The sequence below is a fragment of the Gorilla gorilla genome, chromosome 4 (genome assembly GCF_029281585.2).
Source record: "Gorilla gorilla gorilla isolate KB3781 chromosome 4, NHGRI_mGorGor1-v2.1_pri, whole genome shotgun sequence".
Taxonomy (NCBI): domain Eukaryota; kingdom Metazoa; phylum Chordata; class Mammalia; order Primates; family Hominidae; genus Gorilla; species Gorilla gorilla.
Genome location: NC_073228.2, coordinates 123,324,067 through 123,336,739, shown reverse-complemented (window position 1 = coordinate 123,336,739; position 12,673 = coordinate 123,324,067). Strand labels below are relative to the sequence as shown.

Below are 12,673 nucleotides of genomic sequence, written 5' to 3'. Positions count from 1 at the left end.
ACACTTCAGGACATTGGTTTGGGCAAAGATTTTATAAATGAGACCTCGGAAGCATAGGCAACAAAAGCAAAAATAAACAAATGGGACTAGATCAAACTAAAAAGCTTCTGCACAGCAAAAAAACAATCAACAGTGAAGAGACAACTTGCAGAATGGGAGAAAATATTTGCAAACTATTCATCCAACAAGAGATTAATATCCAAAATACATAAAAAACTCAACACCAAAAATAAAAAATAAATAATCCTAATAAATAAATAATAAACAGTATATTTTTAAAATGGCAAATGAACTGAATAGGCATTTCTCAATGGCCAGGTGCGGTGGCTCACGCCTGTAATCCCCGCACTTTGGGAGGCCAAGGCAGGTGGATCATTTGAGATGAGGAGTTTGAGACCAGCCTGGCCAACATGGTGAAACCCCATCTCTACTAAAACTACAAAAAAAATAGCTGGGTGTGGTGGCAGGTGCCTGTAGTCCCAGTTACTCAGGAGGCTGAAGCAGGAGAATCGCTTGAACCCGGGATGTGGAGGTTGCAGTGAGCCAAGATCACACCACTGCACTCTAGCCTGGGCAACGGAGTGAGACTCTTTCTTAAAAAAAAAAAAAAAAAAAAAAAGACATATAAATGGCCAAGAAGTATATGAAAAAATGTTCAACATCACTAATCATGAGGAAAATGCAAATCAAAATCACAATGAGATCATTTCAAGTTAGAATGGCAAAAAGGCAAAAAAAAAAAAATAAAGGATGACAAAAACGTGAAGAAAATGAAACTCTCATATATTATTGGTAGAAATGTAAATTAGTACAGCCATTATGGAAAATAGTATGGAGGTTATTCAAAAAAACTAAAAACAGAACTACCATATGAATTAATCCCATTGCTGGGTATATATAACCCAAAGGAAAGGAAATCAGTATGTCAAAGAGGTATCTGCATTCCCATGTTTACTGCAGCACTATTCACAATAGTCAAGATATGGAACCGGCCTAAGCGTTCATCAACAGATGAATGGATAAAGAAAATGTGCCACACAATACATAATGCAATACTATTTGGCCATTAAAAAAATGAAATCCTGTCATTTTCAGCAACATGGATGAGCCTGGAGGAAATTATGTTAAGTAAAATAAGCCAGGCACAGAAAGATAAATACATCATGTTTTCACTCATATGTGGAAGCTAAATAAGTTGATCTCACAGAAGTACAGAGTATAATACTGGTTACTAGACGCTGGGAAGGGTAGCAGGGAAGAGGGGAATAGGAAGAGATTGATTAACCAATACAAAATTACAACTAAATAGAAGGAATAAGTTCTAGTGGTGTATAGTACTCTAGGGTGATTATGGCCAACAATAATTTATACTATATTTTCAAATAGCTAGAAGAGAGGATTTTGAATGTTCCCAATGCAAAGAAAGGATAAATGTTTGAGGTGATGGATATGCTAATTACTGATTTGATCATTACACACTGTATAAAGGTATGAAAATATCACACTGTACCCCATAAATATGTATATTATGTGTCAATTAAAAATAATAAGAAAAGAAAATCATTGGTACATGCTGAAAAGCTTAGATATAGAAAGAACATTAAAAATACTTTTTGCAATTATATACAAAGAGAATTGTATCCGTAACATGTGACACTGTTACCACTTAAACGTATAGCTAAAATTCTAGTAGTAATAATAATAACTTATACTGATATGTGTGTACTTCACATTTCAATAAAACTGCTATGTACACTGATGCATTTAATCTCCAGATAGCTTTTTAAGAGAGTGGCAGTAACAATTGTTCCTACTTTCACAGATAAGAAAACAGTTTGGAAAAGATTATCCTACCACGGGTCCCTAAGTCTATAAGAAACGGCAAAATTTACACTAGAAATTGGACCTACTACAGTACCACTCTGCTCCTCAAATGTGTTAAGCAAGTTTCTTTTACCCTAAAAAGATCATTAGTTCCACTAAGCAAAAAAAAAAAAAAAAAAAAAAAAAATCACATTTGTTGGGGGAGGATATGAAGGAAAAGATAAATCAACCACCCAACTCAAATAGCTTTCAAATAGGTACCAAAAAATGGTAAGACTATGATAGTCAAGGGTCAAGTCTTTTCAGCTGAAACCATCAAAATGTTCCAAAGTGTGATACATTTGTACATTTTCCATATAAAATCTAGTTCATAACCCTGGAGGGTTTTTTTTAACATAAATCTTTTCCTTGTTTCTGTCATTTTAAATAAATCAGTGACTCGGACAGTCTATTAACTACAGAAGATTTTTCCTAAAAAGCATTCCCAAAATTTTGTCAAATACATGCTATATTGGGAATGTACGAATATTGGGAAATCCTTTTCGTTTTTTCTTGAGACAGGGTATCACTGTCACCCAGGCTGAGTGCAGTGACACAATGATAGCTCACTGAAGTCTCAAACTCCCAGGCTCAAACCATCCTCCTGCCTCAGCCTCCTGAGTAGCTAAGACTACAGGCATGCACCACCACACCTGGCTTTTTTTTTTTTTTTTTTTTTGGCAAAGACAGCGGGCCTTGCTATGTTGCCCAGGCTGGTCTTGAACTCATGGCCTCAAGCAATCCTCCTGCCTCAGCCTCCCAAAGTGTTGGGATTACAGGCGTGAGCCACTGCACCCAGCCAGGATCCAAGGAATTCTAAAACACACTTAGATCCGATAAAAAGTATTCTATAAGTAGGTAAATAGATAACTAAGTACAAGGTACCAAATTATCAGGCATCAATAGCCTGAAAATAGAACCACGTGTTTGTGAGAATGCCTGTTACCCCACATTCTCACAACATTGGTTATTATCATTGCCTTCAGTCTGACAATTACATGATTATAATTTGTAGCTCATTATTTTAGTCTACATTTTTTTGAGCACTAGTAAAGTAATATTTTATTTTCATGGTTTATATTTATATTTATTATTGTTTTGCCTATTTAGTTCACATTTTATTTGGGATACTTGCTTATAGATTTGTAAATGTTCTTTATTTATAAAAGATCTTAATTCTTTGTTACATAAGATATTAATCATAAATTCCTTTACTGAAATGTTGAGAGAGAAATAAAGTTCATATCTGAGCATCAATATTACTTGATGAGTATTATGTACATTGCTTTTTACCCCATCTCAGGGTAAAAGTCAGTCCTTACTCTGAACTAAAAGTCCTATGTGATCTGGCCTTCTAGGACCCCTCTGCCCTCATCTCTCACTTTTGTCTCCCTTATGACCTTGCTCTCTATACAACCACACTGGCTCCCTTCCTAACCCTAAAACATACCATGCCTGCTGCAGCCTCAGTAACCTGGCTTCAGCTGCTTCCTCTGCCAGGGATGCTGCGACAGCAGATCTCCTCAAGGCGCACTCCTTCACTTCCTGCAGTCTCTCCTTAAAAGTCTTCTTCCAGCATTTTCTGTTCCATTCACTCATTTTTTTCTCCACAGCACCTACATCTATTATATTTTTACATATGTATTTCTTGATTATCCCTCCACTGCTCCCCACTAGAATATATGCACCATGAAAGTAGGGACCCTGTTTTATTCCCACTATATTCCTCTGGCATCTAGAACAGTGTTTGCTACATAATAGACGCTTAATAAATACATGGTAGATGAATAAATGAATCTACTTGATGTTAAGTCTATTAACCTTATTACTTTTTTTAAAACTGGCAAATGACAAAATAACGAATTGCTAAGAACTACTCTAGCTCTTAAAATGACAAATAGCTAAGAGCTACTCTAAATTTATTCAAAGGTTTTCCCCCAAAATCCAGGTTGGTGATAGTCATGGAGGTATCCAAGGGAGATGTGGGTATTTCATGTACGGCTCATTTATTATAAGCTGGAATTCACATGTGCCTTCTTATGATCTTTCTCCCTGTATTATATCAGTTTCACTTATTCAATCAGTATATATTCTCAATTACTAAGTACTATACTTACCGTTGCGGAGAGTATATCAGTGCCTAAAGCAGCCTGGGATGGTTTAAATATTTAGCCCCTCCAAAACTCACATTGAAATTTAATCCCTGATGTGACAGTATAGAGATGTGGGGCCTTGGCCGGGCACGGTGGCTCACACCTGCAATCCCTGCACTTTGGGAGGCCGAGGCGGGCGGATCACGAGGTCAGGAGATCGAGACCATCCTGGCTAACACGGTGAAACTCCATCTCTACTAAAAATACAAAAAAAAAATTAGCTGGGCACGGTGGCAGGCACCTGTAGTCCCAGCTACTTGGGAGGCTGAGGCAGGAGAATGGCGTGAACCCGGGAGGCGGAGCTTGCAGTGAGCCGAGATAGCGCCACTGCACTCCAGCCTGGGCAAAAGAGGGAGACTCCCTCTCAAAAAAAAAAAAAAAAGAGATGTGGGGCCTTTAAAAAGTGATTGAATTGTGAGGGCTCTGCCCTTATAAATGCATTAATCTATTCATGGACTAATAGATTAATCAGGTAATGAATTAACAGGTTATCATGGGAGTGAGACAAGTGGCTTTATAAGAAGAGGAAAAGAGACGAGAGCCAACACACTCAGCCTGTTGCCCTGTGACGCCCTGTGCCATCTCGGGACTGTACAGAGTCCCCACCAGAAAGGAGGCCCTCCTCACCAGATGTAGACCCTCAGCACTGGACTACTCAGCCTACATAACTATAAGAAATAAATTCCTTTTTTAAAATACATTACCCGGTTTTAAGTGTTCTGTTATAAGCAACAGAAAACAGACTGAGACACAGAGCTTTTCCTTTAAGCATCTAGGAGAAACATGTATAAGGGGGCTAGGATGTGCCTTGAGTCAACAAGACCTCAGTCAACAAGACCTTCACTTTGATATATCCAGTTCTTGAGCGGAGTGAGTCATATATGGTAAGCAGGGACTGATATTGGTTCCTTTCTCTTCCCTTTCCGAAAGTCTTTAATTTTTTGTCATTTACCCTAACCATAATCCTGGAAGTTAGCTAAGACAGCTATAAACAGAGAGGTCATATAATTAGGCAGCAGAGCCAGGATTTAAAACTTGGCCTGACATCAAAGGCAATGCACCTTGCCCACTACAGTTCACCTTCCAGCTGTCAAGATCCCATAGGGGTTAAAAACAATGGCTCTAGCATCAGGCCACAGGAAGTTAAGACTCAGCTTTACCATTATTATGTAACTGTAGCACGGAAAAGTCATGTCAATCTTACTTAAAAAGATTGTAATTCAATTTACCCAAAGGTGTTACTTCAGTTCAAGAGTAGAACTCCCTTTCTTTTACTAAGGAGTTCTTTTTGCTCCTTTTTGTCAGTCCTTCTTGTGTTTATGTCCTCAAAATAAAATTTACTATTCAGAGAACTAGATATAGCTCACCTGCTGAGGAAACCTCAAAACTACTGAATTCCCAATAACCTACTTAAGATATGCACAAGCATTTCCTGAAAGATGTAATTTACACAAAAGCAAATGTCCCTTTTTACAGTATCAGCCTAAGGCTTAGCAGTTCTTATACCAAATTTAAATATCCCATAAGCTTTATATTATGGAATATAAAACACAGCAATCATATTAACACAAAATTGGAGACTATCTTAAATGATGCCCCTAACTTTTGGCTTAGCCAAATGATTTCCTTTGGCCAATGAAATGTCGGTAGAAGTGACATGTCGCTTCTAAAAAGAGGTCAGGAGTTCAAGACCAGCCTGGCCAAGATGGTGAAACCGCATCTCTACTTAAAAAAAAAAAAAAAAAAAATTAGCCAGGCTTGGTGGCAGGCGCCTGTAATCCCAGCTACTTGTGAGGTTAAGGCAGAGAACTGCTTGAACCCGGAGGCAGACGTTGCAGTGAGCCAAGATCACGCCACTGCACTCCGGCCTGGGCAACAGAGCAAGACTCCATCTCAAAAAAAAAAAAAAATTAGTGTGTGTGATGCAACTTGGAAACACGGTGTCTATGGTGTACATGTAAAAAGGCTAACAGGTAAGACACAGACTTTAAAAAGGAATAGAAAACATCAGTCAAAATTTCTGCACTTCCACATGGATTGAATTCTCCTCCTTAATACTAAACTAAATCTGGCTCTTCATTCAAGTTTATGAAATATTTTTCTTCTATATTCTTGGACTTTTATCAGGACTTGACACAATTATCATCTCTACTATAATAATGCAATGACAAAATAGATAGACACAGCATCTCTGTTTAATTTTTTCTTAGAATTCAAACACTCCTAATCTGAATTTAAGAAATTGAGAGGGAACAGGGAAATAAAGGAAAATTGATGCACAGGAACACACTGTTATAAAATCTTTTCTAAAACAGGTTTATAAACTAAGTTTATATCTTAGTCAAGAACAAAAAAAAGAAATGTATTCAACCAATCTCAAACACACCCTTCCCCAAAAAAAGTATATCAACAATAAAATAACCAATGAACAAAGTACCTTCTTTGCACAAAGAAATATTCTAGGTCCTTTAGTAGATACAAAAGATAAAACAAGATCCTTGCCGTTATGGAATTGAGCAGAAAAGATGTAAATACATAAAAACATATAAGGTAAAAATATTAAGAACTAAATAGCAACATAAAAAGAGAAGGAAAATTAAAAATAGTAACAGCATGTGTCTTTAGGCCTCAACATGAGCTATTCTTGGGAAAATCTGACAAAGTGGGCCTGAAATATATACTCGCTGTCCAAATAATACAATGTCAAAATTCATCCCTGCCAGAAGAAGCAGATTGGATTAGCAGACAGTGGCTATGATCTTAAACAAGGAACATCCAAAGCGTCAGTGTTCCTTCCATAAAGATAAGCTACACATCCACAATGAAGGAGAAAAGTGTATCAAGTGCTCTGTTTAGGGCCTGTTTAGAAAACCTGGTTGCTTGCTTACTCTTTTGTTATATGTGTCTCCCTAAACAAACTGATGAAAATTCGTCTCTCTGTATTGCCTCGTTAAGATGTCAGAAAGCTGAAATTAGAAGATCATTGTGGGCCCACAATTTTATCCCAGGGAATACGCTAATAAGTACTGGGTCCTACATATCCCCCTGCACTTAGCACCCATTTAGTTATTCCCCAGAAAGGCTCAGTTGTGGACAAATTCGTTTCTGTGTCCACACCAACTGTCAAGCACATTAGATCAGTCCAAACCATGCAGATTACTAAAACCTCCCACCTTTAGGATTCTTCAATACAGTATCTTCCATCTGACCCCTCCACAAACAAAAACTCATGTAACTGCCCCCTCAATTAAATTTTTTTAAAACGCTTCCAGTTGAAAAGCTTTGATGAAAGAGTCAAGAAACCCATACTTTAGATTCCTTGACTCCAAACTTCCAGTTCTCAAAATTCAGTTATTTCTTACTTTTATCAATACACTTACAGGGGCTCTCTTTTGATCTCGCACCAGTAGACAAACCTCCTGTCTCAAAAAATTACAGCCTACAATTTACTGAAGTCAAGAATTTCCTTTTATACAATAAATGCTTGTCCCCACCCTTTTCTGTGAGAAACAGGGTTTTGCGCCATCACCCAGATTGGAGTGCAGTGGTATAATCATAGTTCTCTGCAGGCTCGAACTCCTGGTCTCAAGCGATCCTCCCACCTCAGCCTCCTGAGTCACTGGAGTTATAGCCACAAGCCAGCATGCCTACCCCCTAGCCCTTCGTTATCAATTCTGTTAAGCTGGGAATTCTGTGAAACTGGTTCACTTTTAAAAGTAATTTAGAAAGACAGCCTTAGTCGGGGTAAAAACCTTCTGGCAAAAGTAAAAATTAATAATAAAATTCAACCTTGACAAATTATTTGATAGAAAGACAAAGAGAGCTTGTGAAGATTGTATTTCAGTTATCAGCTACAGATTAAAAAGAAAAACACACCAACTTACCAACAACTAACGCTCCTCTTTCTGCAAAAGCCAGGGCATAGGCTCGGCCCAATCCTAATCAGAAACAAAATAATCAGAAAGTTAAAGAAATGTCAGCATAATTTTTTTGGTCCGCTCAACTCAATCCCCATTTAAAGAAATTGGTGAACAATTAATTACATTTTAATGATACTCTCAACCTATCCTATCACTGACATTCTCAACCTATCCACTCTCTTCTGCTTGCAGAGGTTGGAAAGCTTAAAACTGTATTTTTCCACCTATTCTACTACCATTTCCTACCATTCTACTTAGCTGCTAGGATGCTGTGAATTGGGTTCCACCATCTGATGCATCTGCATAAAATTTAGAAGGTGTAAGTGAGACAGAGACCACCTTACTGGGAGTTCTGGCTGTTGTTGTTGTTAAGAAGCTAGTTTTCTTGAAAGTTCCTAGGTATTCAGAAACTGACTATAGCAGCGACTTCTTCATTCAGCTCCCTAATCCCTGGATGGCAGCTTCCATACTTCAGGTCCCTAGTGCCAGTGCTACTTGGGCTGTGGCACAGCTCCAATGACAGCCTCAGAGGTATTGCCTCCTCTAATGGATCAATTTCCTATTGTTTCAGAAGTTATTCTAAGAAGACCTGCCTAAAACCTAATTGCCTGTATTGAATCCTTTGCTGCTTAAAATATCTAGTGGTTTCTGTATCCCACAGTGAACCTTGACTACACAGTCATCAAATACAGAAAATATTTAATTCTGACTCAAAGCTATAAGGTGTAAATTTATATATCCAAAAAGAAATTATATACACACACAGAGAGAGAAAGAAAGTTTTGCTTTTTTTCTTTTTTTTTGAGATGCAGTCTCACTCTGTCGCCCAGGCTGGAGTGCAGTGGCGTGATCTCGGCTCACTGCAACCTCCACCTCCCAGGTTCAGGTGATTGTCCTGCCTCAGCCTCGCGAGTAGCTGGGACTACAGGCGCCCACCACCACGCCCAGCTACTTTTTGTATTTTTAGTAGAGAGGGGGTTTCACCATGTTGGCCAGGATGGTCTCGATCTCTTGACCTCGTGATCAGCCCCCCTCGGCCTCCCAAAGTGCTGGGATTACAGGCGTGAGCCACCACCATCCCCAGCCAAGAGAGAAGTTTTATAGGCATAGAGTATCTCGGGAAAAACACATTAGAAACTGGCAATTAGTGGTTACCTCTGGAGAACAGAACTATGTGGCTAGCAACAAGGGGTGGAAGGCTTACTTCTGGATTGTTTTTCTGTATTGTTTACATTTTTTAATATGTGTATATTTTTTACATTTTAAGTTAATTGATAAATTTCATTGACAAATGAATAAATTTAATTAACAATTTATATTTAGTATAAATTAATCAATAAGTATACAAATAACAAACTGAGATACATAAATTATTAGCCCCTTCCAAAAACAACCCAAGGCCAGGAGTAGTGACACACATCTGCAATCCCAACACTTTATGAGACAGAGGTGGGCGGATCATTTGAGGTCTGGAGTTCAAGACCAGCCTGGCCAACAGGGTGAAACCCCGTCTCTATTAAAACCACAAAAATCAGCCAGGCGTGGTGGTGTGCACCTGTACCCCCAGCTACTTGGGAGGCTGAGGTAGGAGAATTGTTTGAACCCGGAAGGCAGAGGTTGCAGTCAGCCGAGATCATGTCACTGCACTCCAGCCTCGGCAACAGAGCAAGACTCCCTCTCAAACAAAAACAAAAAGAACCAAAAATATACACTTTTCCAAAACTAGGAAATTTCACCAAATAACTTATTTTATAATTTAATCCAAGCAGAAGGATCACTTGAGGCCAGGAGTTTGAGACCAGCCTGAGCAACAAAGCGAGACTCCATCTCTTGAAAACATTTAAAAATTAGCTGGGCGTGGTGGCACACGCCTATAGTCCTAGCTAGTCTGGAAGCTGACGCAAAAGGATCACTTGAGCCCAGGAGTTCAAGGTTACAGTGAGCCATGATCGGGTCACTGCACTCCAGCCTGGGTACAGAGTAAAACCTTTAGCTCTGAAAAAAAAAAAAAATTTAATCAATTCTGAATGGGTAAGAGAGAATTTAACCAGTTTATGAACAGCAAGTGCTAAGTTCATAACTGTCTAGTCACAACTCATTGTTTCACAAAATCAATTTTGTGGGTTACAATAACAATTTATAAATAAAAACAGAATAGAAAATAAATTTCAGGATGCACTGCCTGTACTACACACTGTATCATGAACTGGTTTTAAATACAGATGTGTGTGCATGTGTAAGTGTACTGAGTACTGGTGTAAAATGTACTGCATACCATGTGTAAGTATGCTAATGGTGTCAAAAGAAGCAGTCCCTATCCTTGAATGATTTTCAGATATAGCCCCTGAAAAGGAAAGTCTCCTTAGCGATGGCAAAAACGTCTTAGAATGTAATCCCTGGACCTCCTGCATGAAAATTATCCAAGAGCTGTCAAAAAAGATTTAAAACACCAAGCGTTGTAAAATACATTATTTACAATAAAAGCAAAGTGTAAACAAAATGTTTTCCTAAAAACATTTAGAAGGTGTGGCTACACCCAAATACATGCCCATGCAGAGATAACCAGACAGCTATGAGTATAAAATACTTGGCTATTCATCAATACTGAAAGCATTTTCTGAAAGGCAGCATAAGAAGCCACTTTATCAATACAGATATGAAAGTACATAGGAATTAATTGACAGAATTCCAGTTTGTAACGTTTAACATATAACTCAAATAATTCATGCATTAGGGCCTTTCCAGGTATAAGGTACTACCAGTGGAGAATAAAAGGTGCATAATGTCAAGATCCCTTCACTTGGAGGTTACAGAGGTCACCCACCGGTGAGAAACTAATGTAAAATCTCACTGCACAGCATCTATGTTGGTATGAATGGTTTGTTTTAATTTTTTGTACTTTAAAAAATGGGGTTATTTCACATAACAATTTTCCATTTTGCCGTTCCTGAAATACAGGCAACTTTCCCACTGGCCGGTCCACTTCGGAATTCGCTGCTCTCCAGTTCCTCAGATGTGCCCATCCTACTCCCATTTTCTTTCTCCATCATACGCCTGACCCCCGTGCGCATTTGAGCTTACAACCTCTGCCAAGACTCCAGTGGATTTCGAGAACAGTTTGTGACTTGCTAAGCATACAAACTCCAACGGGGAAGGGCTCTTATCAGACGCCCTCTTTAAAGAAGGTCCTCTCACGAACTTAAAATCTTACGACAGAGGGAAACAAACACTGAACGACTGAATGACTTTTCAGGAGCTGACATCTCTGCGCTTCAGGGGGCGAATTCCAGCCCCCGCCCCTCGCGGCTTTTCAGTCCTTTAAAAGACTAGGCAAAGATCTAAGAGAATTGCAGGAAGAGTAACAATCGATGCCCACAGATAAGGGTCAGGGAGAACTTTCACCCAGTTTTGCAATCAGCAGCCCAGCCTGGCCTCTCCCCTCAGGCAGGACCTTCGGAAGCCCACACCGGGGTGCTGGGGAGAAGCGGGCTGTACCTGCTTGAGAGACCAGGTGTTTCCGGCTCTTTCCTCCTCAACAGATTCGGTGCCTCAAGAATAACCATTCCCCTCCCCACCACCTCAGCCGCGTGACCTCAGCTGCGGCTGCGCGCGTATCCCGGCCCGAAAAGAGCAGCCAGCAGCGCCTCAGCAAGGGGCGCGGCCTCCAACCTTAGCATGCTCACCTGCCCCCGCGCCGGTGACCAGTACCACCCGCCCGTCGAACCTCAGCGGTGAGCCCATGAATAAGGCCTGCAACGACACACACACGAACAAGCAGAGCCGCTGGGCGCCGACTGCGGGACAGGAGGAGGCGGGGAATGGCGGGGGCGGGACGAGAGTCAGTGACTTGCCGATTTCTGGTAGGAAGATGAGCGCAGAGCGCGCGGCTCCCTTGGAATCCTGGGAAATGTAGTTAAGAGTGACTCCACTCGCTGGAAGACTTGCCTTCCAAGGGCCATTTCTGCGGCTGGAAGCAATGGGAGCTGCTAGGACTTGTGTAGAAGAATAGTTGACTCGACACCTTGCGTTCACCTATTCACCTGTCGTTTCATCATTCACTCAATAAACGTTTTCTGGGTTTAGTTGCTGACCTAGAGAAACAGCATGCGGCCCCTATCCTTGAGGGGCTTCCAGAGATAGACCCTGGGAAGGAAAGTCCCCCTTAGGGATGGTAAAGATTTGTCAGTGTAATAATCCCTGCACTTCTACATGCAAACATCAGGGAACTGTCAAAATGCAGAGTCCTGGACCCCCACTGCTTACCTCCCAAAATAGAATCTCAAGGGGCAAAAACATTTTGACAAGTGTTCCTAAATGATCTTGCGTTTGTATGTTGAGAACAGTCATAGTTCAATCAACCTTTGCTGAGCATCTCCTGAGTTTTGATAGGATCCTCAAGCTACTCAGAGTCAGATGGTAAACTTTCAATAACGGTGCAGCCTAGACTTGTGACCAATGTGTGTAAGTGTTCTAATGGTGTCAAAATAAACAGACCCTATCCCCGCTGGGGAGAAAGAGGAAAAACTTTCTGAAGGAGGAAGCAGGACCTAAAGTGGCGACCCCTGCAAAGAAAGAAGGGCATTACAGGCAGCACAAACACTAGCTAGGTTTGGGGAGAAAGAGGGTAAAGCCACAAAAGCAAAGCCAGCAAGATCATGTTTAGATGTTTGAATTTTGTGCTGAAAACGGTTTTAAGTAGGATTACTCCAGAGAGTGGTGGGAACACATTTACACTAT

The 12,673-nt window shown here is 40.1% G+C and overlaps 1 protein-coding gene across 3 annotated transcripts in view; it reads right to left on the bottom strand.

Annotated features, from left to right (window-relative positions):
• The window catches only part of HSD17B4 (hydroxysteroid 17-beta dehydrogenase 4), an 84,288-nt gene extending 72,284 nt beyond the window's left edge, over nt 1-12,004 (bottom strand). The window contains exons 1-2 of one of the 3 annotated variants that reach the window (XM_019027908.3): nt 11,620-12,004; nt 7,901-7,954 (exon numbers count right to left, since the gene is read on the bottom strand). In XM_019027908.3, the coding sequence (XP_018883453.1) occupies nt 7,901-7,954; nt 11,620-11,677 (112 nt within the window). In that variant the 5' untranslated portion in view covers nt 11,678-12,004. Of the gene's footprint in view, nt 1-7,900; nt 7,955-11,431 lie in introns of all 3 variants that reach the window. The other 2 variants (XM_055387263.1, XM_004042393.5) reach the window with 2 other exon arrangements.
• Nucleotides 12,005-12,673: the final 669 nt, after the last annotated feature.